Source organism: Bos grunniens, chromosome 8 (assembly GCF_055505025.1).
Source record: "Bos grunniens cultivar Pamir isolate PY7600 chromosome 8, Bosgru_T2T1.0, whole genome shotgun sequence".
Taxonomy (NCBI): Eukaryota; Metazoa; Chordata; class Mammalia; order Artiodactyla; family Bovidae; genus Bos; species Bos grunniens.
The window spans coordinates 7,118,959-7,145,734 of record NC_141172.1 but is presented as its reverse complement, the minus strand read 5'-3'; the positions used below and the strand labels follow the sequence as shown (position 1 = coordinate 7,145,734).

At 53.2% G+C, this 26,776-nt stretch overlaps 1 protein-coding gene across 2 annotated transcripts; it reads right to left on the bottom strand.

The window, feature by feature from the left end:
* Positions 1-10,262: 10,262 nt before the first annotated feature.
* Positions 10,263-21,140, bottom strand: RP1L1 (RP1 like 1). Of its 2 annotated transcripts, none has more exons than XM_086414749.1 (4): positions 20,494-21,140; positions 19,626-19,767; positions 12,367-17,685; positions 10,263-11,196 (listed from the first exon to the last, which is right to left on the bottom strand). In XM_086414749.1, exons 1-4 carry the CDS (start codon positions 21,088-21,090, stop codon positions 11,051-11,053), a joined length of 6,204 nt encoding a protein of 2,067 aa, XP_086270875.1. In that variant the 5' UTR covers positions 21,091-21,140; the 3' UTR covers positions 10,263-11,050. The 2 variants fall into 2 exon arrangements, with proteins under 2 accessions (XP_086270875.1, XP_086270876.1); XM_086414750.1 differs by having other exon boundaries at positions 10,263-12,132; positions 12,757-17,685.
* Positions 21,141-26,776: the final 5,636 nt, after the last annotated feature.

Genomic DNA, 26,776 nt, shown 5'->3' with positions numbered 1-26,776 from the left:
GATTAATCTCCAAAATATACAAACAACCCCTGCAGCTCAATATCAAAAAAATAAACAGCCCAATCAAAAAATAGACAGAAGACCTAAATAGACATTTCTCCAAAGAAGAAATACAGATGGCCAACAAACATTAAAAGATGCTCAACATCACTAAATATTGAGTGCGTGCATGCTGAATTGCTTCAGTTGTGTCCAACTCTTTGCAGCCCTTTGGACTGTAGCCCGCCAGGCTCCTCTGTCCATGGGATTTTCCAGGCAAGACTACTGGAGTGGGTTGCCATGCCCTCCTCCTCCAGGAGATGTTCCCAACCCAGGGAGAGAACCCATGTCTCCTGCACTGGCAGGCGGGTTCTTTACCACTAGCGCCACTTGGGAAGCCCTCGTTAATTATTAAAGAAATGCAAGTCAGCTGAATTTTAAGGAAGAATTCTAAAGCACAGGTGCCTAAGGAAGGAGAGAGGTGGACGTTTGCCCCGCCCCTAGGCAGCCCTCCATCAGCCGGTTTATCTGTCTGTCTGGCCAGGGACCGGGTAGCGGGTGTAGGTGTTCCTCCCAGGCCACACCCCCAGGGCCTCTCTGTGAGTTCCTGGTTCACGGCCTGCCACCTCTCTGCTAAGGCTAAGCCGTGTGCCCGGGTGGGGCCTCCATCCTCTTGTGAAAGATGAGACATTTGGGAGGCCCCTCCCCTCCCTGCTCTCTGCCCAGGAGGCTAGAAAGGCCCCAGCTCGGTCCAATTGGGCCTGGCCTGACGTAAGGTCTGCTGGGTCACGAGCAGGTGACCTGACCTTTATCCTCCTGAGCGCACCCTCCTCAAAACCTCCCCTGCCAACACCTGTATTCTTGATAAAACTCATCTAACCTTAGACACGTCGCGTGCACTGGGGAACACAGCACCTTTGCGGCAGGGGGCAGGACCGCTCCTGGAGAGCCCCTGCACCCGCTGCCCTGGCCCGGAGCAGCGTGGACTGCAATGATCAGAGAGGTGTGTGTCCAGCCCCCAGAGCAGCCTTGGGGGTGAACCAGCGGCTCTCGAACACTGTCCTGCCCCAGTTTAGCAGGATTCCGGCACATCCTCTAGGTCAGGGGACAGGATACCTTGGCACTGACCCCCACAGGTCTGGCCGGGCTGACTGCCTCTCCCTGGGTCAACTGGCTCAGTCCCCTGTGGTTTCCTCGTCCACACAATCAAGCCCAGCGCCCCGGAGCTCCCTGTTAGGGACTGTTTTGTCAGCACTTGGCACGCAATCCACAGAGGTGACACCAATTACTCGTGTCACAGCTTCTAGAGAAGACGGAGATGTATGAAATCCAGCATGGGGACCATCCATCAAGGTCTGAGAAGAGTGGGCTGGGGGTCTGTCACGGTGACAGGGATCGGGGTAGGGGGCAGGGTCTCTCAGGACAGCTGCTTGGGAAAGTGCATTCCATCAGCAGAGCAGCCACCTCGGCAGCGGCGCTGAGCCAAGGCGACGACCAGGACTTTTGGAGCCGGGCATCCAAACCAAAAGCCCTCCCTCCCCCACGGGCCGGCTCTGGCCATGCTGGATCTTGCCTGCCTCCTACACCTCTGGGTTTTAGACCATTCTGTTTCCTCCCCCTGGAATCGCCCCAGCCCAGCTCCCAGTGCCTCCATCAAAAGCCCCTCTCTTTCGTCAAAGTGCTGATCAAATGCACTCTCTCTCTTTTTTTTTAATCAGTAACTCCATGTGTGTTTTATTCAGTTACAATAATAGATAATTTATGTAATAACTTTCATGCATTTAAAAGTGTAGACAATAGAAGTTCTAGGGTAAGTGTGACTTCCACGAACTTGTTATACAGATCTAAAAATAATTCATACTTATTAGTGGAATAAAGCCCTAAAATTCCTTTCTTTCTTTTCCTCCTTCTTCTTTTATTTTTTAAATTATAAAAGTATGATAAGATATGTATAGGAGACTTGGAAAATACAGAAACGAGGTTGTGTATAGTTCCACTATAAATTACAATTATTTTTTAAGGTAGATAAATTAAGATTTTTGTTGGAATTTCAATATTAAAAAATCAATGGAATGAATATACAGAAAAGTAAAAGGATATGGTAAACCTGAAAAGCACCATGAACCAAGTCATACTGAGATTTATAAAATTTTCACACAACAGTAGGGTACAAATCCTATTCAAGTTCCCATAGACTATAAACTAGGAGACACTGGAATGTATCCAGGGACATAAAATAAGGAAATGCACTCTCTTTTGTAAAACCCTCCCCAGTTTACTCCCTTCCAGTGGGAATATGCTTTCTCTCCCATGGCTTCCAGGAACCTCTGCACCACCCCCACCCCCAGACAACTCATTTCCAACCTGTCCCAAGAATAATTGATGTATTAAATACTCAGTATGGCACATCCACCGTTATCATACCGATTAATTCTCATAGCCACTTAAATATGTGGGCATCGGACCCATTTTGATAGATGGGTAAACTGAGGCTCAGAGACATTGGTAATTTGGCCAGAACACATGATTGGTGAGTAGGGGGTGGCAGATGGGCAAACTGTGGGTATAAAGGAAGGCATGACATAGGGATCTACCAGTGGACTCTTCAGGATCTACTGATTGCTCCTGGGGACTCTGCACTAGATGGAGCGCTCACTTGGGACACGAGGAAGATGAGGTCCGTCCTGGAAGTCCCACCAGTCACAGGAGGATGCTGGTCTTGCAGGAGGACCTGCCAGGGCCTGAGGAGGCCAGCACAGGTCTGCTGGTCAGGGGTCCCCAGCTCCTTTTAGGCTTTGGGGGCCTGATTTTGAGTCCCCCTTGTAGAGTCAACTTGGAATGTCACTCCAGGCCTAGGGAATTTGAGTCTTTCCTGTAAAATATGATGCCCACTTACAGTCACACACAGTGTGCATGGCTTACACCAAACCCCAAGACATTCCAGGGAAGGACACTTCATCCATGGGGAGGGGCCAGCTTCACCTTACAGCCATCTGTCCCCTCGGCTCTCAGAACCTGGCTCCTGTCCATTACTTTCTGAGCATCTCTCCATCAGAGGCCTTTTACTGGAGGATTTCTCAACCCTGTTCATCCATCTGTCTGTATCAGTTTTTCCAACCATCAAATGGGTACAGCAGACCTTATATTGTTTCTTCACTGGGTCATTCTGAAGGCCTAAGGAAACCAGGCTGTGCTTCGTAAAATGGGCCCCTTGTGTGTGAAGGGCAGTGTGGTGGAGCCCCACAGTCTATTTTGTGGGACTGAGGGGGATGGGAACAGAACCCCCAAGCCTGAGAGGTGTATGTCTCGATCAAAGTCAAAAATGGCCGAGGCTGGCAGCTCACAGAATGGACCCAGGACTCAGGACCCAGAACCACTCAAGACGTTTTGCAGAATGACTCTTAAGTACGCGGCCCTGGCTCTCCGATGGGAAGTTCAAGGAGGGCGCTCAGCCCAGCCTCAGAGCTGGAAGGGACTCTAGGAGTGTTGCAGATGAGGACATGGGCCTGGAGGAGGGGAGGGGCTGGTCTAAGCCACCCCCCTCAGCTCACCGCCAGAGAGCCGGGATGGGAGGCCCCTCCCCCCAAGGTGGTCCCACAGGGGGATCTTCCCAGGAGACAGCTAGCAGTCGGCACAGAGCTTCTCCTCTGCTTTCGGTGTCCGAGTTTAAGAAACCGGTTCTCTGAAGCAGCTGGGGAGTCACTCAACCCACTCGCCCTTCAGAGGACTCATGCAGGGTGGCCCTTCGCCCCAGCAAAGGGCTGTCTTTTCTAACTCAGTTGAGGAAGTTGAAACCAAATGGGGGTGACACTCCAATGCTGGACGCATTCCTGGATCCTTCACCATGTGGTCACACAGCTCCATACCACCCCACACCACAGCCTGGCAGGCCTCTGGCCTAGCTTTTCTCCTCCTAATTTTCCTCATTCCAGCTCCTGACAACACAGGTTACCTCCAAAGTAAAAAACACGTCCAACTCACCCAAATATTCAAGCTGGACCCGAGTTCTCTGCAGAGAACACCAAGGGCTGGAACGTGCACCCATCAGCCCTTTTCTTATTCAAAGTGACTCTGGGGTGACATGGATACACGGCTATGTATAAAACAGGGAACCTACTGGGTAGCACAGGCAACTCTACTCAGTGCTCCGTGGTGACCTAAATGGGAAGGAAATCCAAAAATGAGGCGATATATGTATATGTTTAGGAGCAGAACATGACAACACGCTCCAGTGTTCTTGCCTGGAGAATCCCATGGACAGAGGAGCCTGGCGTACAGTCCATGGGGTCGCAAAGAGCCAAACGTGACTGGAGTGACTTAGCACACACACATGTATACACATGGCTGATTCACTTTGCTGTACAACAGAAACTAACACAACATTGTAAAGCAACTATACCCCAATCAAAAAAGGAAAGAAAGTAAATGCTTAGGGAATAGACACAGGAAAAAATAAAATGAAACAAAGTAACTCTGTTATAGTAATTATTGGGTTGGCCCAAAAGCTCACTCACGTTCTTCAGTAAGATGATACGGAAAAACCTGTACGAAATTTTGGGCCAACCCAATAATTAAGCCTCCTTGGCCTTTCAGAGAAGAGGGCAGAGAGTTATTCCTACTTAAAGCTGGGCTGAGGGCACAGGGAGGTAGGCAAGCTCCACCCCATCTGTTAAAAGAACAAATGTAGGCAGAGACATGGGTTTTATGCCGCACGCCTGAATAGATCCCAGATGTTAAATCTGAGAAGGTTCCACACCCCCCTCCCTCTGGGCCACAGGTTGTGGGGAAGGGGCTTCAGAACACACGGGAAAGGGAAGGGGTGGAAAAAAAAATACAACAGCCCAGAAAATGCGAATTGGCTCAGGGAGCAGCATAATGGGAAGATTTCAGCGTGATATATGGTGGCGGGGACATTATTAATGGTTTGCTGATTTTTACCTTTAAAACCTTTGGGCAGATTATTTATTATGTCTTTGGCGTGCCTATGATCTATGGAGGGGGCACTAATGTGCGAGCAGGGCCCCCCGTGTCCCCGCGCCTCTACAGTTTCTAATTAGGCTGCGATGCTGCTCTACCTGCCTGCTGTCCACCCACCCAGGCAGAGGAGGCAGCGCCGCCTGGGCTCTGAGGCTCTTCTTTTGTGGAATCAACTCATGCCTGAGAATCCAGGGAACTCGGCTTCCTGGCCTGACTCTGTACTGACCCACTGTGTGACCTTGGGCCAGGGTGGGCACCTCTGAACCTCTGCGCTTGTATCTCTTGAACAACACAGAGATAAAAATGGCAGAATGAAGATGGAGTTGGGTATACGGTCTTCCTGGTCCGAAAGCCTCTGGCTCCTGGGACACAGAGAGATGGAGACCAGCAGTGTTCTTCCGACAGTTCACCATCATCCGCCCCAGAAACCAAGCATCTCTGGGTAAGGTGGGAAGTCAGCCTTTCTCCTCTGGCCCGTCTGCTGTGACTCCACTGGGAGGGGAGTCTGGACCCTCCAAGGACCTCCAGGAATGACCCTCCAATGCCCCAGGTTGGAGCACTGGACTAGAAGTTAGGGACAAAGCCAGAAACCAAGGACTAGAAACCAAGTGCAGCCAGGAAGGCCACCCGGACTGTCTCCAGGCAGAAACACCGGACTAGAGAAGACCACGCCTCTCTGGGACCCCTCCCCCATGCAACCTCAAGGTCCTGCTGGTTCCCGCTTCTCTCATCCAGTCCCATTCAGCGACTCCCCAGTCTGACAGCAGTCCTCACCTCTCTTAGATCCTCTGTCGCCCCTTCCTGTGCTTTGGGGCCCTACTGGCTGAGTGCAGCTTTGAGCCGGGCCAACCGGAGCTCTGGTCCTGCTTGAGCAGACAGGGCAGGGAGGATGCCTTGCCCTTGTACTGGCCAAAGCTCCAGCCTATTTAATTGGAAGTTCCTGGGGAGGTCCTAAGATTTTCACTCCCACCCACCTCCATTCTAATAAAACTCTTCCTCCTTCCAGAACAGGTGTCTCTCGGGTCATTGGCCTGGGGGTCAACAGAGCCTCCTTCTCAACCAGGCAGCATTCCTCTGACTCTCTACTTCCCTCCTGCCCAAAGACACCCCCCAACACACCACATGACTCCTGAAGGCTTCTCCTAATTGCTGTTAGCCCTACTCTACAGCCCCTGACCCCCAGTCTCAGCTCATGATGAATGTACCTCATCCTGGCTCCTGTCCTTTCTTCCTGGAGAACACCCAGACCACCACTGTCCCTAGTCAAAACAACTCAGGCAAACCGGTCTTTCTGCTGCCATGGTTGATACCGGATCCACTTCCATGCATCTCCCAGTTTCCTTAGCCACTGTCTGGGTTTTGGCTGTCACTGCCACCCCTGAGCACACGGAACAGGAATATAGCTCTGTTTTCACTTGTCCATCAGGAGGGCAGCCCCACTGACTGCTGAGCTCCAGGGAGGGGCCACAGTAGGTCCAAGGAGTGGGGCTCACAGGGGCCGTCTTTGATCTCTGCGTCCTCAGCAGCTGCCATGTGGCCTGGCCCAGCAGAGCTGCTCATCATAGGCTGGATAGAAGAACTAACAAATGTCAATGGTCCTGGCATGTAGTGTGCCCTGAAACGTGGGCCTGGGTAACATGGGGAAACCCTATCTCAAGGAGCTTCTGCTCTTGGGACATGTGACTGCAATGAATCCATAACACAAGTCATAATCTCTGTCTGTAAGAACAGCTTTGTAGAAGGGGGAAAGAGCTCCAGACACAAAAGGGAATAGTTTACTCTGTAGATGTTTTTTCTCCTCACCCTCATCCCTTAAATTCAGAACTTTTGTGGGTTTGATTCTGATAGGCATTTGAGATGGTCAGGTGGGCTTAGAAGGCTGAGACCAAATAAGGGAAGAGAGACCATGGCTCCTTGATGGTGGAACAGAGGATCTGCAAAGCATTCCATTTATCCCCGGGTCCCCAACATTTTCTGGAGCCGTCTGTCCTGTTGGGGCCTGTCTTTCCAGGGCAAGGAAGAGCTTGCCAAGCTAGGGCAGAACAAAATGGGATGTGGAATTCAGCCTTTTCCAAGAAAATGAGTCACTTCCAAATTTCATCCTTCCCACCTTCCATTCATTGCACCAGAGGGCATCTGACCCTAGGATTGTCTTTTCCCAGAACTGCTATGATGATGAAGCTTTGAGAAGTCACCCAGTTCATCCCTTCGCCTTGAGGCAGGTGCTCCCAACTCAGCCGGGAGGGCTGGGAGCCATCTCATTCCTTCTCGGATATGATGGGAGAGTCAGGACTCAGGAGAGAAATGCTTGTGTGTGCCCTGGCCCTGTGCTCTGGGGAATCCACTGTACCGAACTTCAGTCTTGCCGGCCGTAAAGTGCAGCAGTCGTAATACCCGTGGCATCTGGGGTGGGACCACTCATCCTGGTAAAAGACTGGCCCAGAGCTGCCGGGCGTTTAGCCTGCTGGCCCCTGCATGCCGCAACACCAGTTGCTGGGATTGACAAAAATATTCAATGCTTTTCCCAGGCTGCCCACAGGTGGAAAACCATAAATTCGCCTTTGTTTATCAGGAACGGGCCAAGGAGGGTGAGCCCTGGAGTAGGGAGATGCTGGCTAGGACAAGGTGTGAACTCGGAAGGTCAGCCCCCAAGCCAAGGGCAGGCAAGGTCGCCAGAGGTGTGGCTCAGTGGAGCCCAACCTCCCCCAGGTGATCCCTGGAAATGGCGATCCAAAGGGAGGAGCCGGAGGTTGAAGCCCAGCCCAAGGGGTGCGTATAAGCAGTCTGTCAGGCCTTGACTCAGGCCCTGGCTGCATGGAAGAAGGGACCGGGCCTATGAGCGTCAGGTTTGGGTTCGGACATGGCTTCAGGATCTATCCAGCACATGTCCTTGAGTGACTCCCCTCTGAACTCATTTCTTCAGCTAGAAAGCGGCGGCAGGTGACCGTGTATTAACGCATAAAAGTATCTTCTGGATATGCTTCAGGGGTGCAGTAAGGGATCATGGGTTTTCACTGGGAGTCCTCGGACCAAAGAAGGAGCAGAAACAGCAAAAGTGCGTGAGGTCCTCTGGGGAGAGGAAGGAAAAAGACCAGCGGGCTGGGAATGAGGAGACGTCGGTGTTTGGATGCAACATGCAGGCAGAAAGGATGGGAAGCCAGAGCTGGACTGGTGAGGGGCTTGAGGGGGAGATACTCACTGAGTCAGGGGGCATCATTAGGACTGTGGGCCACCACCATCTCAGGAGAAAGGGTTACTAGTGTTTGGAAGATCCACAACCAGCAGCGATTTCAGGACCAAGGGTAGAGGGGTGTGATGAGCTGAGATAGGATGGGAGGTTAGATGAAAGTGGGGGTGTAGTGGTGAGGGCTAGGTGCTCTCTTGACCTGTAGGGGCTTCAACTGGTTTCCTCATTAACGACTGGGTGCCTTGAGCTATGAGTGCCCCCCTCCCCCGCCGCCGCCAACCAGGTCTAAACATTTAACCCAGGAGGACATGGAGGACAGGGCAGGGCTCTGTAAACCCTGCTAGGAATAAAGGAACAGGTGGGATCTGGTGGGGACTCAGAGTGAGGGTGTGGAAGCAAGGGGAGGGCACAGAACTGGCCCAGAGGAGGGACACCACCAGGTACCCATTCACTAATGCTGTCACTGCGACATGAGCTTGGTCATCTGTCTCCAAGTCCCACGACCTTTTCGTTTTCTTCTCTTGACCAGAGACGAACATGCCATTTTAGTGACGTGCTGGGTCAGTAAGAGCTGGGGTGGTTGTCTCTGTCACTTGAGGAGATAGCAGATTATAAAGCAAAGAGGTTGAAACATCTCTTGGGAAATGACTGAGGACCTCAGGTCACAGAAGAGGTGCACAGTGGAAGCCCCATGTCAACTAGTAGTTACAAGGTCTGGACAATCCTAAATACCATTGTATCTAATCCAAGCTTACAAGGCAATGTGTTTCACTAGGAGTTTCTGACCAAGATGAGTGAGTTCAAGTCGCTTAGTCGTGTCCGATTCTTTGCGACACCATGGATTATAGCCCACGAGGCTCCTCTGTCCATGGAATTCTCCAGGAAAGAATACTGGAGTGGGTTGCCATTCCCTTCTCCAGGGGATCTTCCCAACCCAGGGACAGAACCCAGGTTTCCTGCATTGCAGGCATCCGAGCCACCAGGGAAGCCTAACCAGTTCATATATACGTAAGTGTGTGTGTGCATATACACTTAGGTATATATATATACTTCTAAATATTTATTTTTAAAAATTGAAGTATAGTTGATTTACAATGTTGTATTAGTTTCTGGTATACAGCAAGGTGATTCAGTGATACGTACATTTATACATGTTCTTTTTCATATATACTTTCCATGTAAAAACTTTAAAAACTCTCCTCCGAAAGAACTTTTATAAACATGTCAAATTAAGAACATCTCCAGCACTCAGATATAGAGGAGAACAGATGACTGTGATGTGAGGACACAGCCTACACTCAACATTTGCTTTATTTTCTATTATTAACATATCTATTTTATTTTTTACATTTATATTTATATTTAAACAACCAGTAAACGGTACCTGTTCTTGTAGCACAGACCTTCATTTTAATCATTTTGAATACACAAAATGGTCCCGTGTGGACGGGAATGCTGGTGAGAACCTGTGAAGGAGATTCTGAACCAGCAAGGACAGCCCCAGTTCAAGGCTTGCTGGAGAAATGTGCTGAGAAAGGGCATTTTTTTTTTCAACCTCAAAAATGACAAATAGAGATTTTTGAAATTATAAAGGACACATGTAAATCTATTTATCTAAAAAAGCTAGAATCCTAGCTGAAAATGGGCGAAAGACATACACATATAATCTATGTGTAAACAGATTTTTTATAAAGACTAGAAAACTCTTTAATCTCATTAGCAATAAAATACAGCTAAAATAATTCCAACTCAAAATGAGGTACTGTTTTTGCCCATAAAATTAGCAAAGGATTTCTCATTTTTAATGACTCTAACAAACACAGATGAGAATGTAGTGGGCCAGGTGATGTAATTTAGTACAACTTAGATGTTTAGAAAAACAATTTGGCGGAAGATATGAAGAACTTTTCAAAAGTTGGTATCTTTAGACCTAGTAATTCCGTGCCTGGGAAACTATCCTAAGGAAATCATCTGCCATTCGGGGCAAAAAAAAATTTGTGTATACACACACACACACACACATACATACAATTAATTATATATATGGAAAATCCCATATATATTGGAAAAAATAATGGAAATCATCTAAATAGTCAACAAATGGAAATGGTGAAAAAGCATTTTATAGTCTCATGTTATTTGGGCATTAAAGACATTATCCAGGTATTAAAAATAGGTTTATGAAGATTTTGAGATTAAAAGGGGAATTTCTTATGTTAAGTTTAAAAAAAAAGGAAGTAATAAGGATGAGCACAACTATCAATTAGAAAAATGATGGGAAAGAAATGCATCAAATTGCTAATATCAGTTATCCCTAAGGGATGGGATTATGCGTGACTACTTTCCCTTCTTTCTGCTTTTTTGCATTTTCCAATATTTTTCATTACAAAAGCATATATATATATATGAATTAAGGAAAGATACAGCCTTTGGAGCCAAGAACAAATTTTGTCCAATGACACTGAATTTATCTTCTTCTCCCAAGCATCCATATCTCCAGAGTCACCAAATATAGTCAAGACTAGAAAAAAAGCACTTCAAAGTTGAGCGAGGTCATTGCCCAGGAGAGGCCAAGGAGAGAAATAACTGGAGATCAATAGGCAGAAGAAGGAGGGAAACTCTAGCTGGTAAAAAACACACAAACAAAATCTCTCCTGGACTACAGCCAGCCAGTTCCATCCTCTTGGGTTCAGCAGGCATATGGAGGGGAGCTGACTTCTGATAGCCAGGCAGATCTGAGACCCTCCCTCACTTGGTGGGTGGATGGGCCAATGGGGCCTCAGAATTTAGAACCCAGGGCAGTGAGGGGTGGTCATGTCCTTGGCAAGTCCTTGATTTTTGCCTGTGTCCTTTGCGCATCTTCAGTGGATTGAACTTCTGACTCAGGACTGTCTCCCAGGTAGTGCTCTAGAAATCTAAGTCATCTTGGTCAAAGCCATCTGTCCAGTCCATGGGGAGGTTTCTAAACTGTGTTTCTGTGGAAGCGAGACATTTCACTACTTTTTTGGCTTCTAAGTTAGAGCCTTCCTCTGTCTCCTGCTCTGGAGCTGAGCCTTCCTCTCCCTCCTGCTCTGGAGCCAGGCCCTCCTCTCCCTCCTGCTCTGGAGCCGGGCCCTCCTCTGTCTCCTGCTCTGGAGCCGGGCCCTCCTCTCCCTCCTGCTCTGGAGCCGGGCACTCCTCTCCCTCCTGCTCTGGAGCCGGGCCCTCCTCTCCCTCCTGCTCTGGAGCCGGGCCCTCCTCTCCCTCCTGCTCTGGAGCCGGGCCCTCCTCTGTCTCCTGCTCTGGAGCCGGGCCCTCCTCTGTCTCTTGCTCTGGAGCCGGGCCCTCCTCTCCCTCCTGCTCTGGAGCCGGGCCCTCCTCTCCCTCCTGCTCTGGAGCCGGGCCCTCCTCTGTCTCCTGCTCTGGAGCCGGGCCCTCCTCTGTCTCCTGCTCTGGAGCCGGGCCCTCCTCTCCCTCCTGCTCTGGAGCCGGGCCCTCCTCTCCCTCCTGCTCTGGAGCCGGGCCCTCCTCTCCCTCCTGCTCTGGAGCAGGACCCTTCTCTGTCTCCTGCTCTGGAGCCGGGCCCTCCTCTGTCTCCTGCTCTGGAGCCGGGCCCTCCTCTCCCTCCTGCTCTGGAGCCGGGCCCTCCTCTGTCTCCTGCTCTGGAGCCGGGCCCTCCTCTGTCTCCTGCTCTGGAGCCGGGCCCTCCTCTCCCTCCTGCTCTGGAGCCGGGCCCTCCTCTCCCTCCTGCTCTGGAGCCGGGCCCTCCTCTCCCTCCTGCTCTGGAGCAGGACCCTCCTCTGTCTCCTGCTCTGGAGCCGGGCCCTCCTCTGTCTCCTGCTCTGGAGCAGGACCCTCCTCTGTCTCCTGCTCTGGAGCCGGGCCCTCCTCTGTCTCCTGCTCTGGAGCCGGGCCCTCCTCTCCCTCCTGCTCTGGAGCCGGGCCCTCCTCTGTCTCCTGCTCTGGAGCCGGGCCCTCCTCTGTCTCTTGCTCTGGAGCCGGGCCCTCCTCTCCCTCCTGCTCTGGAGCCGGGCCCTCCTCTCCCTCCTGCTCTGGAGCCGGGCCCTCCTCTGTCTCCTGCTCTGGAGCCGGGCCCTCCTCTGTCTCCTGCTCTGGAGCCGGGCCCTCCTCTCCCTCCTGCTCTGGAGCCGGGCCCTCCTCTCCCTCCTGCTCTGGAGCCGGGCCCTCCTCTCCCTCCTGCTCTGGAGCAGGACCCTCCTCTGTCTCCTGCTCTGGAGCCGGGCCCTCCTCTGTCTCCTGCTCTGGAGCCGGGCCCTCCTCTCCCTCCTGCTCTGGAGCCGGGCCCTCCTCTGTCTCCTGCTCTGGAGCAGGACCCTCCTCTGTCTCCTGCTCTGGAGCCGGGCCCTCCTCTCCCTCCTGCTCTGGAGCCGGGCCCTCCTCTCCCTCCTGCTCTGGAGCCGGGCCCTCCTCTCCCTCCTGCTCTGGAGCAGGACCCTCCTCTGTCTCCTGCTCTGGAGCCGGGCCCTCCTCTGTCTCCTGCTCTGGAGCAGGACCCTCCTCTGTCTCCTGCTCTGGAGCCGGGCCCTCCTCTGTCTCCTGCTCTGGAGCCGGGCCCTCCTCTCCCTCCTGCTCTGGACCCGGGCCCTCCTCTTTGCTCTGCTCTGGACTCAGACCTTTCTCTGTCCCTTGCTCTGGAGTTCTGGTGCCTGATGGGGCTCCTTCTTGCTCAGAAGCGGAGCTTTCTGGGTACATGCCTGTGACTTTTCTCTCTGGATCAGGGATGTCCATGGCCTGGTCTTCAGTGCTCCTCATGCGTCTGTCCCATGGCTCATCTTCGGAGCCTTTCTGAGAGAGCAGAGAGCAGCTCCCCAGAGAGGACGTGCTGAAGGAAGAGAGGCCTGACCTGGGGCCTGACCGCTGTTGAGGGGGATCTGCCCCTGGGGTCGGGCTCCTGTCTCCAGAAGCCTCACGGGACTGGCCACATCCCAGGCCAACCTGAAGGCCCCCTTCTTCGTCACCTCCATGTCCTCCTCCTGTCTCTGACCGCTCCTCCCTTGCAGCCTCCAGGGCCTCTGTTGTTTCAGCACCAGCATCTTGTCCGCATGGACCCGGGCCACCTCCCCCCAGGCCATGAGCCTCCCCAGTGTCCTCAGCCCCACAGTCCGCCTCCAGGTCTCCTTCCTCACCACCCATGCCCTGCTCCCCCCTCCCCAGCCCCTCCCAGGGGTCGCTGCCTACACAGGGCTCTGTTTTCCTCTCTTCCTCCTGAGCACCCGCCTCCTCCTCTGTCCCCCAGGGGTCTTCATCCCTGCCAAGGGTCTGGTCCCCCTCCTCCGCTCTGGGGCCCTGGCCTGATCCCAGCTCAGGGTCTCCATCAGCTCCCCGGACAGTGCTTGTCCTCGAGGGGTCCCTGTGAAGGGGCTCCACCTCCCTCTCCACAGCGGGGGCCACCTCCACTGTCTCTCCATCAGCACACCCTCCTTTCTTCTTCTGCAGAATGTGTTGCAGGTCGAAGGCCTTTCTGATGGGTGCGCTGGCTGACCCCGCAGCATCCACTGGGGATGCGGGAGCCATTTTCTTCCTCACGCAGGCCTCGCAGGGACAGAACTCCTCCCCCTTGGCCTCTACCGCAAGTTGGGTCCCCAGGGCTCCTCTGAAGATTGGCAGGTCCTCCAGGGAGAAGGAGGGGGGCCCCCGGCCTCGCATCTGCTCGGAGAAGGGCGAGAGGTTGCGCAGGGCCTGGAGGCGCCGCCTGCGCTGCTCGGTCTGCAGGGACGCCTCCCAGTGGAGGGCTTCCCTGGGCAGCCCCGTGCCCGCGCCCCCTGCCCAGCTCTGGACCTTGAGAAGCTCCTTCTCCACACTGTCCTGGAGCCGCTGGCCCACATCCCGCTGCAGCTCGGCCACCATCTGGTCCAGCATGTGGTCGCCCTGCAGGCCCCAGCGGGTGCAGAGCTCGGCCGTGGCAGTGGCAAGGTGGTCCATGAAGGCCTTCTCCATTTTCTTCAACAACTTGGACACCCACACGGGGTCCGAGATCAGAGACCCCCTGCGGCCCTTGCAAGTGCCCCTCTCACCAGCCCCCTGGGTGATCTTGTCCAGGGTTTGCCCACAGCCAGTCTCAGCTGCTCCGAGCAACTTCTCCAAAGGGGGCTCAGCTTTGGGGCCACTTTGACTCCCACTGGCATCCAGGTACCTCTCGCTGAGGCTCCTGGTGGGCTCTGGCGGGCTCCCTCTCCTCTCTGAAGAGCTCTGGGTGGCAACGGCAGTGGGGTCTCCTGGCTCCTCTTCATTCAGGCTCTTATTTTCCCAGACACCAGCCCCATCCTGAGAGCCTGCCCCTGACAATCCTAGTTCCATGACTCCTTCCTCTTCCGGAAACCCTCTGACACCCTCTACTTGCAGTTCTGCTCTTTCTTTTTCTTCTTTTATTTCCTCCAATTGTACCCCCTCTTCCTGCATTGTGTTTTTATCTCCTTGGTCTGGGTCACCCCCAAGCGTCTGCTCCCTGCCGTTTTTTTCTGCCCCGTTGTCACTGGCAGCACCCTCAGCCTCATAACTACTCAGCTGTTGGTTTCCCGGAACTTCTGGGTTCCCCAAGGTTCTGGAATCAGGCCCCTGGCAGGAGATGCTTAAGGGCAGCTCCATCTTCTCAGACACCAAGCTGCAGTCCATGGTGCAGGGTCCGCTGCCCTCCCCCGAGCCACCAGAACCACTGCCGACATCCACCCCAGAGGAGGACGTGGGCCTGAAGTCCTCGGTTGCAATGTGGGGCCCGAGGGCCGGCAGGGCCTGGCGCCAGCTGAGCTCCCGGAGGTCCAATTCCAGCTCAGTGTTCCTGAGGCCACTCCCTGGCCACAGGACCTGGAAGGTACTTAGGAGCTCCTGGTACCGAGGGGAGTCTGTGAACCTCACTTTGCTAGCGGGAGACCCAAGATCATCATCATCAAAGAAGTGGAGCCTGGCGAGACAGGTGATGAGGGCCTGGGCCGAGCGGCTGAGCCTCCTGCCCGCTGAGTGGGACACTTCAGGCAGACTGCTGGGCCGGCCCGGCCGGGACCCCATCAGTGCCTTCATGATCTGTAAGGAGGTGGAGACCCTGCTGGGCAGCACGCGCCCCTCCCACCGTCCACAGCCTGTTCCAGCCTCCGTAGGGGTTTCTGACACTCCACGGCAAGGCATACCCTCTCCTGACTTGGGACTGGCACTGCTAGCCACTGGAAAGGCTTTATCTGGTTCTGCTTCCTCACTGGCCGCCTGTTCCAGGGGCAGTTGTCTGGCCCAAACTGATCTTTCCAGGCTGTCTGGGGAATGTTTGTCCACAGGGTCCTCTTGGGGGCCTTCCAGGCCATGCCCGGCCACATCCTCGCCCTTGTCCTCCAGCTCGTGTTTGATGGGCTCTTCCGGGATGTTGCTCAGCCACGCACGGACCACAGCTTCTGGGGAGGCTCGGGGCAGAGCTCCCAGCAGCTCACTGCCACCTTCCTCTGGCTCCTCCAGGCCTCCTCCTCTGCCTGAGAGCTTCCCTTGGACCATTCTCCTGAGCTGGGGACCGCTGCGAGGCCTGCCCCTTCTCACAGCTCTGACTGCTCTCCCCGAGGCTGCTCCCTGAGAGCCAGGGGGCCGCGGATGCCATGCATCCAACTTTTCTTCCCCCACCTGCTCCCCGCTAGGCTTCCCATCAGCGCTGCGGTCACCCTCGCTGCGGCTGCCTGAAGGATGCCTCTTGCCCAAGGGCCGTGTCCTGGGGGGCGTAGGACAGTACCTGCTGCACACCCAGCAGGCCTTGGAGGAGGGCCCCTGGCTGCCCTGCAGCTGTGGGGCTGGTATCGTCTGTATCGTCCCACAGGAGGCTCCGTGAGCCAGGGATGTTCCCAGGTGTGAACAGCAGCTGCCCCATTGTGTTCCCAGCCTCCCTCCCTCAGGCCACCCAGCTGGCAGGACCAAGGGCCAGGAAGGCTGGAATCTGTCACCCCCAGTCTTTTCACCCAGGCCATCAGCTGGGGCACTGAAAGGGCCGGATGTGTTTGAAGGTGTGAGAGCCGGTGAGCACGGCCTGAACTCAGGGCCCCCTTCAGTCTCAGGAGAGGGAGAATCGGGGAGATAGAAATTGGAAACACAGTCAGAATTGCTCCCAGGGGTAATGGGGATGCTGCTTAGCCTGCGTGTGTCCTGGGAATAAAGAGAGCCTGAGAAGGGTGGCCTTGGGTCCCAAGAAGCCTGGTTCCAGGTGCCCTGTGGGCTTTCAGAAAGGCTGGGTGGGGGGCCGTGTGGGTGGGCCCTGTCTCTGCTGGACAGCCCCGGCATTGGCCGGGACACAGACGAGTCGACTGGGCAGTGAATGTCCTTAGGGCTGTGGTGCTGCCTGGGGCAGGCCCTCTGGGCCCCTTGGCTGGGAACAGAACTGCTGGCTGAATACAGGGTGCTGGCTCTGCTCTCCTGCTTTCTGCTTCTGCCCAGGGCTGAGGCACAGGCAGAAGGTGGGGTGTAGCCTCCCGCATCATCCCCAGAAGCAGCCGGGCCCCGAGTCGAGGGTGGCCTCACCCCAGACCTATTTCTGGCCTGGGGGTGCCCTGCTCCCTGTCCAAACTCCTCTGCCTGTGGGTCCTTGTTCGCTATAGACAAGGGGCTCACAGTAGGGGAACCCGGAACTCCCTGCTGGGTGGCCCCCTGGGGAGTCTCGCTGGGGCGGCCCTGGGACAGCTTGTCCCTTTTGCTGCACTTCTCATGAGACCTGGCGCTTGCGGAGGAGTCAGGAAGAGCATCTGTCAGGCCGCGGGTCCTGGGTTTCAGGCAGCCATCATGGTCCCTGCAGCCCAGCGCTGCTCCCTCGCCTTTGCCTTCACCAGCCCCCGAGGCCAGATGTGGGCCACAGCTGGCCACAGCATCCTCCAGGGACCCAGAGCAGCAGGAGGAGTTTAGCTCAGAGCCTCCAGGGGGTGTGTCGCTGGAGGCAGGGCTGGCCCTGTCCTTGCTCCCTCTTTTCCTGCTGGCGACCCTTTGGCTCCGGGGGGCCCTGGAGTGGCAGTTCTGGGTCAGCCCAGACCTCCACCGAGAGGCTGACCACTCTCCCTGGGAGATGTACAGGGGGTTCATCCAGATCTCGTATCTAGACCCCTGCTGCCGCTGGCCTTGGTCAAAGGCTCCCACCCCTCCCACCTCGCAGGGCCCCAGTCCCCTTGCCCCAGGCTCTGAGGGGTCCCCAGCGTGGCCCTTCCACACACAGCCAAGCAGATCCACCTCCCCAGCATCAGGGCCCTCCCCACTGGTCGCGGTGAGGGTGCTGGCCCTCCCGAGCCTCCTGGAACACAGAAGCGGGTCCTCCCCCAGCAGGTGGAAGCGGACTTTCATCTCTACAGATAGGCTGCCATCCTCATTCACGCTCACATTCTTCTCAATGTCTTCACCTGTCACCAAGGGGCCGAGCTGGGCAGGAGTGTTCAGAGGGTGCCTGTCCGGGGCAGGGCACATGCAGGCACGATGAGGGAACACCGAGGGGTCGCTGTGCCCCGACCTCTCCGACATCAAGGAGAACTGCCGTGGCCTGTTCTCCAACCTGGACCGTGCGTGGATCACGCTCTGTTTGGCCTTGGGCCCCCAGCTCCCTGGCGCACAATGACGAGCAAGAGAAAAGAGGGAAAGATAATAAGCTGCTGGTGGGGGCTTCAGGGCAGAAGAGTCAAGGTCATGAGCCTTCCACAGCCTGTACACCCCTCTCTGTACGCTACCATCTCAGTCGTGTCTGACTCTTTGTGACCACATGAACTGTAGCCCACCAGGCTCCTGTGTCCATGGGATTTTCCAGGCAATAATACTGTATACTCCTGCCACCTCCCAAACCAGCAGTTAGGACAGAAACCATTCTAGAATGAATCTTTGCAGAGTTCCCGGGTGGTGAACCAGTACAGCCCAGAGAGATGAACTTGAAGTCCGAGTTCAATCTCAACCCTGCCACTTCCTAGCTGTGTAAGCTTTGGCAGGACCTCTTTCCTGAACTGTAAAAGTAATAGATCTATCTGGCAGGTTTATTTTGAGGATGCAAGGCAGTGCATATAAGACTTCCTCAGAGTTGCTGGCACAGAGTAGGTTCTTCATAGACAGTAGGGTGGGCTGTACAGCATCAGTGCCCTGAGTTAACTTCTAGCCCTCTTCACACCCACCCCCAGTGCAGGAAATAAAATCAGTAAGTTGCTGCATACACCCCTGATTGTATAACTGTAAGATGGTTTGCAATTACTTCTGCTGCTAAGTTGCTTCAGTCGTGTCCAACTCTGTGCGACCCCATAGACAGCAGCCCACCAGGCTCCCCCGTCCCTGGGATTCTCCAGGCAAGAACACTGGAGTGGGTTGCCATTTCCTTCTCCAAGGCATGAAAGTGAAAAGTGAAAGTGAAGTTGCTCAGTCGTGTCCGTCTCAGTGACCCCATGGACTGCAGCCTACCAGGCTCCTCCATCCATGGGATTTTCCAGGCAAGAGTACTGGAGTGGGGTGCCTTTGCCTTCTCCAACTGGTGATTTATCATTTATCATCTTAACACTCATCAAGTTTTGGGGTTGATAAATGATGGCAAGGAAGGGCCTACACAGATGACAGCTAAACTTGTCCCTCAGCATGAAAAAGGGAAAAAGAGGGGGTCACTGGGGACAGAAAGACGTGACCCTGAGAAAAAAGGAAACCCCTAGTACTCTCTCATTTTATCTCCTGAGCTAACACTTGGCAAAGAGGGAGTGGCTGGTGGAGGCTGAGCCTACGGCCAGCAAAAGAGCAGATTCACTTGAGTCCAGCTGGGTAGGAGAAGGTTTGCCAAGCTCTGCTTCTCCATAAGCATCAAGTGAGACTGAGGGTTCCCCCAGGGGAGTGGCTGGGATTGACATGTCTCTGTCCAGAACTTGGCATGGACAATCACAGAAACCATTGTTGTCATTCTCTTAATAGCTTTTCCCAAAGGGTGTTATTTTGATTATTCACCAAAATTTGCCCATAGTAATTCCAATAATTTTGCTGAAATGTTTCTCTGTACTTGTTGATTGTGCTTTAATTTTTTTTTTTTTAATAACCAAGGCTACCTCTGGCACATAGACTTTTTGGATGGGTATATGGCTGGCTGCATAGATTGATGGATGGATGGGTGACCCGTGGTTGTGATTTGTTTCTTTGGTCTGTTTGATCCCCACTGTTGCCTAAGAGAGTCATGACTCTTGAAAGATGCAAATGCCACATACCCACGATTCACTGTGCCCATAATGGTATACCCACTGTGGTCCTTAACAAAAGCTTATTTTAGAGCCTAGAATCTTAGAGCTCAAGGTCTCTTAATTCTGCTCTCTTTAAATACCAGACTCCCCTCTCTCCTATCCCAGTCAACTGTCCAGCTCAGTTAATGTGATGAGAAGGAGGAAGGGGCAAGAGAGACCTCTAGAGAACTGAGATGCCAGGTGTGGGGCCAAAGGCAGGTTTCCTAAATGATTTACAAAGGATATCTGCCCGACCCTCCTGAACCACCATCCAGTGCAAATAAACTGGGCATCCTCCAGACCCAACTCACCACTTTTGTTCCTTGAAGTCTGCCCCGATGCAGGTTCACTTCCTTTTCTTCTGATATCTTCCGTCACCAGCGGTCTGAAGGGCTCGAGACCGGCACACACCAGCACAGAGGGGCTTCGCAGCAGAGCCTTCAGAGAGTCCACCTGGGGAAGGAGAGTGTGGAGTCAAGGGGCCCGGTCTGCAGGACCCCCTTCTGCCCAGCAAAGCACAGGTAGAGGGAGGGATCGAACCCATGTTTCCTGCTTTGCAGGCGGATGCTTTACCGCTGAGCCACCTGGGAATCCCATATATATACATCCATCCTCTCTTGCCTGATTTCCTTCCCATTCGGGTCACCACAGAGCACTGCGTAGAGTTCTCTGTACTGTACAGTGAGTGAGTGAGTGAAGTCGCTCAGTCGTGTCTGACCCTTTGCGACCCCATGGACTATAGCCTACCAGGCTTCTCCATCCATGGGATTTTCCAGGCAAGGGTGCTGGAGTGGGTTGCCAGTAGGTCCTCATTAGTTATCTATTTAATACACAGTATCAGTTGTGTCTGATGGCTTCTCTGGTGGCTCAGATGGTAAAGAATCTGCCTGCAATACAGGAGACCTGAGTTTGATACCTGGATTGGGCAGATACCCTGGAGGAGGAAATGGCAACCCACTCCATTATTCTTGCCCCTTGGACAGAGGAGCCTGGCGGGCTACAGTCCATGAGGTCGCAAAGAGTCAGACACGACTGAGCAACTAATACACACACACACACACACACACACATCAATTGTGTCAGTGCCTCTTTTAAAGGAATAACTGTCCAGTTCCATCTAAGTGTTTCGAGCTGAGATCCGGACATCTTTTTAAGGAAACGGTATCCTGGACAGCCTACCCTTTTCCCACCGGTCGTGTACACATGCTTCACGGGAAAGCGCAGTAGGTCCGACGCTTTGCTGAGAAAGGCCGTCAGGTTCCTGGTGTTTCTGTGGCTGAGCACCACTGTCTGCTGGAGCTGAGGGTCCCCGTTCTTAACCAGTGTGATCCTCCTCGAGGCTTTGAGACCTTTGCAGGTAGAGGCTGTTCCCGGTGCCTCGAATTCCCTCAACTGCTGAGCGGAAGGGCTTCTCCCCCGGGGCTGGCCCAGCCCACCGGGAGTCCTGGGGGGCTTCTTATCGGAGCAGAGATAGCAGCCACCATCCTGCAGCTGCTCCAGGGTGCTGAGGCCGTGCAGGCCCCGGGGTGTGGTGACCGAGCGCACCCCAAAGGAGAGCGGTACCCGCTGAGAGAGCTCGTCCATCAGGGCCCCAAAGCTCCTGAAGGCGCGCTGGTGAACAGCCACGCGGACCCCAGCAAACCGGGGATCCCCTCGCTTGAGGAAGGTTATCTTCTTGGCCGGCGTGACCTGGGTGACAGAGGGGGTCCGGGCTGCAGAAGGCAGGAGGCACTCGCGGTGGCCGGGGGCCGGGGCGTCCCTCGGAGTGCTGTTCATGGTGGGGAGGACCAGGCAGCTGGAAGGGATTGGAGAAAGGAAAGTCAGAGAGCAACCTGAGGGTCTGCGCGTTTCCTCCTGGCGTTGGCCCAGAGGTGCTCCCTTTCCACCCAAAATCTCCCCCACCCCGTCTTGGAGAGGCACGTTCGTTCGTTCTGATGAGCGGCTACTACTGCTCGGTCACGTCCAACTCTTTACGACCCCATGGACTGTAGCCCGCCAAGTGCCTCTGTCCATGGTATTTCCCAGGCAAGAATACTGGAGTGGGTTACCTTCTCCAGGGGATTTTCCTGATCCAAGGATCGAACCCATGTCTCTTGCATCTCCTGCATTGCAAGTGGATTCTTTACCACTGAGCCACCCTGAAAGCCCTTTGATGAGTAGAAGGAAGAGCAAAGGTTTGGCATCAGAAGATATGAATTAAAATCCCAACCCCCCACCTCCCTCTCACTGCCTGTGCAACCCAAGAGGTTGATGATTAGTCTGGTTTTGGTAAAATGCAGCCATATTCATCTGTACAACACAATTCAATGGATTTACGAATACAAAGCAAGCATCAATAGCTAAAAGGCATGGGGCACAGAATCTGTAACCCTCAGGGCACCCAGCCCCCTGCTAGAGACAGCAGGGACCCAAAAAATACTAGTGATTGATGACACCTAGGCTTCACAAGCTGCCCCACAGAGCCCAGGCCTGCCAATCACCGCCATGCACACAGTCAGGATCCAGTGAGGGGTCTCCCCTGATTACATGGGCTCAGACCTAGCAGGACCTGTGTTGCCATGCACGTGGCAGGTGACCACAGTCTCCCCTGCCGCAGCCATCTCTCCTCACTCACGGTCCAGCCAGAGGCCACATCTCCTTTTTACCTTGACTCACCATGTACCCCCAATTCATTTTTGGGGAAAGAGCTCTGCTCTCATTTTCAAAATCTTGGTGCACAAGAGCACTTGTAATCGTCTCTCATCTCGGCACAAACTTTATAATTAGCTTCTTCAGCCTCCTCCCTCCCAGCTAAGCCCTCTAAGCTGCTTTCTCAGCACCCCCCACCTCCGACCCAGCACATCCCTGTAGCTGCCAGGCACTGGCCCTCAGGCACGCCTTCCAGAGGGCTACTTTGCTTCCTGCTTGACTGGCGGTTCCACTTGTGACCGTGAACATCCTTCTCGGCCCCACTGAAGGGCTGAGAGGGGGAAGAAGGTCACCGTGTCTCCTGCAGTCACCACCATGTCCCCCGGCATCATTGTGTTCCCAGTGTCATTGTGTCCCCCTGTGCCACCATGTCCCTAGTGTGGCCATGCGCCCCAGCATCACCATGTCCCCCATAATCACCATATCCCCAGCATTGCTATGCCCCCAGGATCACTGCAGTCTGTCACTCTGTCCTTCAGTGTCCCCATGTCTTCCAGTGTCCCCACCACCTCCAAGGACTGCTCCTCCCAGTCTACTTCTGAATACAGAGCCCTCCTCAACACCTCCCAACAGCAGCTCTGCAGGGATGGGAGAGACCGTGAAGGCAGAGGTCATGCCGGCTCCCAGGAGACTCGGGCTCAAGAGTCTCATGGCAACGTTGCGGTCAGCACCCCCCAGTGCCGACGGCCCCTTCCCTCTGACATCCCTCTAGAAAATTCTAGGGGTAACTTCTTACTCTGCAGCCTCTTCGGCAGAAACAAACAGGCTCTGCTTCCCCTGCACGGTGAGTCACTGAGAACTGCCACCTCCTCCTCAGCCATAGGGAAGGGAGAAGCCAATCAATTTTCTTTTTCAAAGAGACAATGAACTTTTGATTCTTTCACCTTCAAAGTATGCTGGCCAGGATATTCATTCATTCAGTCACTCCTTCATTCACTCATCTGTGTACCCAACAAAGATTTTTTGAGCTTTGTTATGTGCCAGCCTCTATGCTGGGCCCTGGAAATACAAAGATCACTGAGACACGGCACTCATCTTCAAAGACGTCCCATTCTGCTGTGGCACTGCTGCTGCTGCTGCTAAGTCGCTTCAGTCGTGTCCGACTCTGTGCGACCCCGGAGACGGCAGCCCACCAGGCTCCTCTGTCCCTGGGATTCTCCAGGCAAGAACACTGGAGTGGGTTGCCATTTCCTCCTCCGATGCATGCATGTGACACTATAGATGGCAGCCCACCAGGCTCCTCTGTCCCTGGGATTCTCCAGGCAAGAACACTGGAGTAGGTTGCCATGTCCTTCTCCAATTCTACTGTGGCAAGTAGGCGATAATTAAGATGCAGCATAAGACATGATCTGAGATGGAGATACAGATACAGATGTATTATAAACAGGGTGTGACTGAAAGCAGATCAAGGGGAATGCAAGTCAAGGAAGACTTCCTGAAGGAGGTGACGTGCCGAGTTCCTGAGCAGAGACCTGCAGGACAACTTGAGGATTAGCCAGAGAAGGAGGAAGTTAGCACCGGTGTGGCAAATAGATACGGCCTTGGTGCCAACTCTGACCTGCTGGATAGGCTGGCAGGATGGGCAGAGGAGGTGCCAGGCTTCCTGCATGCTGTGATCAGATGGCAGTGTGGACACAGCATCAGGGCGGACGGGCCGCACAGTGCCTGGCCTTCCCATCCATGCTCTGCTCCCAGGAGTCGGGGCGGCGGCCTATGTGCAAACACGCGGTGGAAAGAGAAAGATCAGATGTTCTGGAAGGGCCTTCAGTGGATGGACGCAGAGCATCTGACAGGCTCTATTAATGGAGCTGACAGAGGCTCCGGGGGGATGGAACCGCACTGACAGTAACGTCAGCTCTGGCCCCTAGAACTACAATAGCAGAACACAGAGCCCTTCCCCACTGAAATCTGAGATGCTGGCAAAAGCCAACTCAGGGGTTCCTACCTCTAATCCCAAAACAGGTGAGTAAGGAAGAAGGGGATGGTAACTGAGTCTCGCAAAAGCTAGTGGAAAGTTGCTATATGACAAAGGGACATCAGTCTGATGCTCGTGATGCCCTGGAGGGGTTGGGGCGGGATGGAAGGGAGATTCAAGACGGAGGGGACATAGGTATATGTGTGGCTGATGCATGTTGTTGAAGGGCAGAAACCAACAAAACATTGTAAAGCAATGATCCTCCAATTAAATAAATGAATAAATTTTTTTAAAAAGCAGAGGAGAAATAAGCAAGCGTCACTGCAGGCTGAGTTTACCTGGACTGCTCCTGCTTTAGCACTGAAGGGCCCTGGTGCTGGGACTCCCCACTCCCCTGCCACCCCAGGTCCCCTGATAGATTCCCAGGATCAGATGGCCCTCTTCCTGGCACTGGCCCGGTTGGCAGTGAGGCCAAGAAGAGCTGATTGCCTCGTGCAGCTGGAAAAAGATGCTGCCACCAAGGATGGGAAACCAAGTCTTAACGACCTGGCTGCCCCCCTGGATGCACTGTTTGGGCCCAGAAAGTGAAGTGAGTGTTAGTCCCTCAGTCGAGTCCGACTCCTCAAGCGCCTCTGTCCATGAGGTGAGGATACTGGAGTGGGTTGCCATTTCCTTCTTCAGGGGATCTTCCTGACCCAGGGATTGAATCCGTGTCTCTTGCATTGTAGGTTGTTTCTTTACCATCTGAACCACCAGAGAAGCCCCTGAACACAGCACCCAAACTGGAAAACTGGTCTCTTCGGATATACCAGCCGGCTATTCTCCCCTTAGCTTAAGGAATTTGAGCTGGAGCTTCTGTCGTTTGAAACAGAAAGGGATACAGAGCCTCCAGGGAGCAGCACCAGTGAACACCCAGTATTTCCCAAATTCCAAAACTGGATTTCTGAGCTAGGGGACCCCTGAGGGTGGGAGGCAGGGCTCTGAGGCCCCTGCCAGATCCTCCCACTAGATCCCCAGGGATAGATGTCAGTTCAGTTCAGTTCAGTTGCTCACTCGTGTCCGAATCTTTGTGACTCTATGGACTGCAGCACACCAGGCCTCCCTGTCCATCACCAACTCCTGGAATTCACTCAAACCCATGTCCATTGAGTCGGTGATGCCATCCAACCATCTCAGCCTCTGTCGTCCCCTTCTCCTCCTGCCCTCAAACTTTCCCACCATCAGGGTCTTTTCCAATGAGTCAGTTCTCCGCATCAGATGGCCAACATGTTGGAGTTTCAGCTTCAACATCAGTCCTTCCAAAGAATATTCAGGACTGATTTCCTTTAGAATGGACTGCTTGGATCTCCTTGCTGTCCAAGGGACTCTCAAGAGTCTTCTCCAACACCATAGTTCAAAAGCATCAATTGGCGTTCAGCTTTCTTTATAGTCCAGCTCTTACATCCATACATGATTACTGGAGAAACCATAGCATTGACTAGATGGACCTTTGTTGGCAAAGTAATATCTCTGCTTTTTAATATTCTGTCTAGGTTGGTCGTAACTTTTCTTCTAAGGAGCAAGCATCTTTTGATTTCATGGCTGCAGTCACCATCTGCAGTGATTTTGGAGCCCAAAAAAATAACGTCTGACACTGTTTCCACTGTTTCCCCATCTATTTCCCATGAAGTGATGGGACCGGGTGCCATGATCTTCATCTTCTGAATGTTGAGCTTTAAGCCAACTTTTTCACTCTCTTCTTTCACTTTCATCAAGAGGCTTTTGAGTTCCTCTTCACTTTCTGCCATAGGGGTGGTGTCATCTGCATATCTGAGTTTATTGATATTTCTCCTGGCAATCTTGATTCCAGCGTGTGTTTCATCCAGCCCAACATTTCTCATGACTTACTCTGCATATAAGTTAAATAACTAGGGTGACAATATACAGCCTTGACGTACTCCTTTCTCATTTGGGAACCAGTCTGTTGTTCCATGTCCAGTTCTAACTGTTGCTTCTGGACCTGCATATATAGATTTCTCAGGAGGCAGGTCAGGTGGTCTGGTATTCCCATCTCTTGAAGAACTTTCCACAGTTTGTTGTGATCCACATAGTCAAAGGCTTTGGCATAGTCAATAAAGCAGAAGTAGCTGTTTCTCTGGAATTCTCTTGCTTTTTCAGTGATCCAACGGATGTTGGCAATTTGATCTCTGGTTCCTCTGCCTTTTCTAACTCCAGCTTGAACATCTGGAAGTTCACAGTACATGTACTGTTGAAGCCTGTCTCAGAGAATTTTGAGCATTACTTTGTTAGCATGTGAGATGAGTGTAATTGTGCAGTAGTTTAAGCATTCTTTGGCATTGCCTTTCTTTGGGATTGGAATGAAAACTGACCATTTCCAGTCCTGTGGCCACTGCTGAGTTTTCCAAATTTGCTGGCGTATTGAGTGCGGCACTTTCACAGCATCATCTTTTAGGATTTGAAATAGATCAACTGGAATTCCATCACCTCCTCTAGCTTTGTTCATAGTGATGCTTCCTAAGGCCCACTGGGCTTCACATTCCAGGATGTCTGGCTCTAGGTGAGTGATCACACCATCGTGGTTATCTGGGTCATGAAGATCTTTTTTGTATAGTTCTTCTGTGTATTCTTGCCACCTCTTCTTAATATCTTCTGCCTCTGTTAGGTCCATACCATTTCTGTCCTTTATTGAGCCCATCTTTGCATGAAATGTTCCCTTGGTATCTCTCATTTTCTTGAAGAGATCTCTGATCTTCCCCATTCTGTTGTTTTCCTCTATTTCTTTGCACTGATCACTGAAGAAGGCTTTCTTATCTCTCCTTGCTATTCTTTGGAACTCTGCATTCAGATGGGTATATCTTT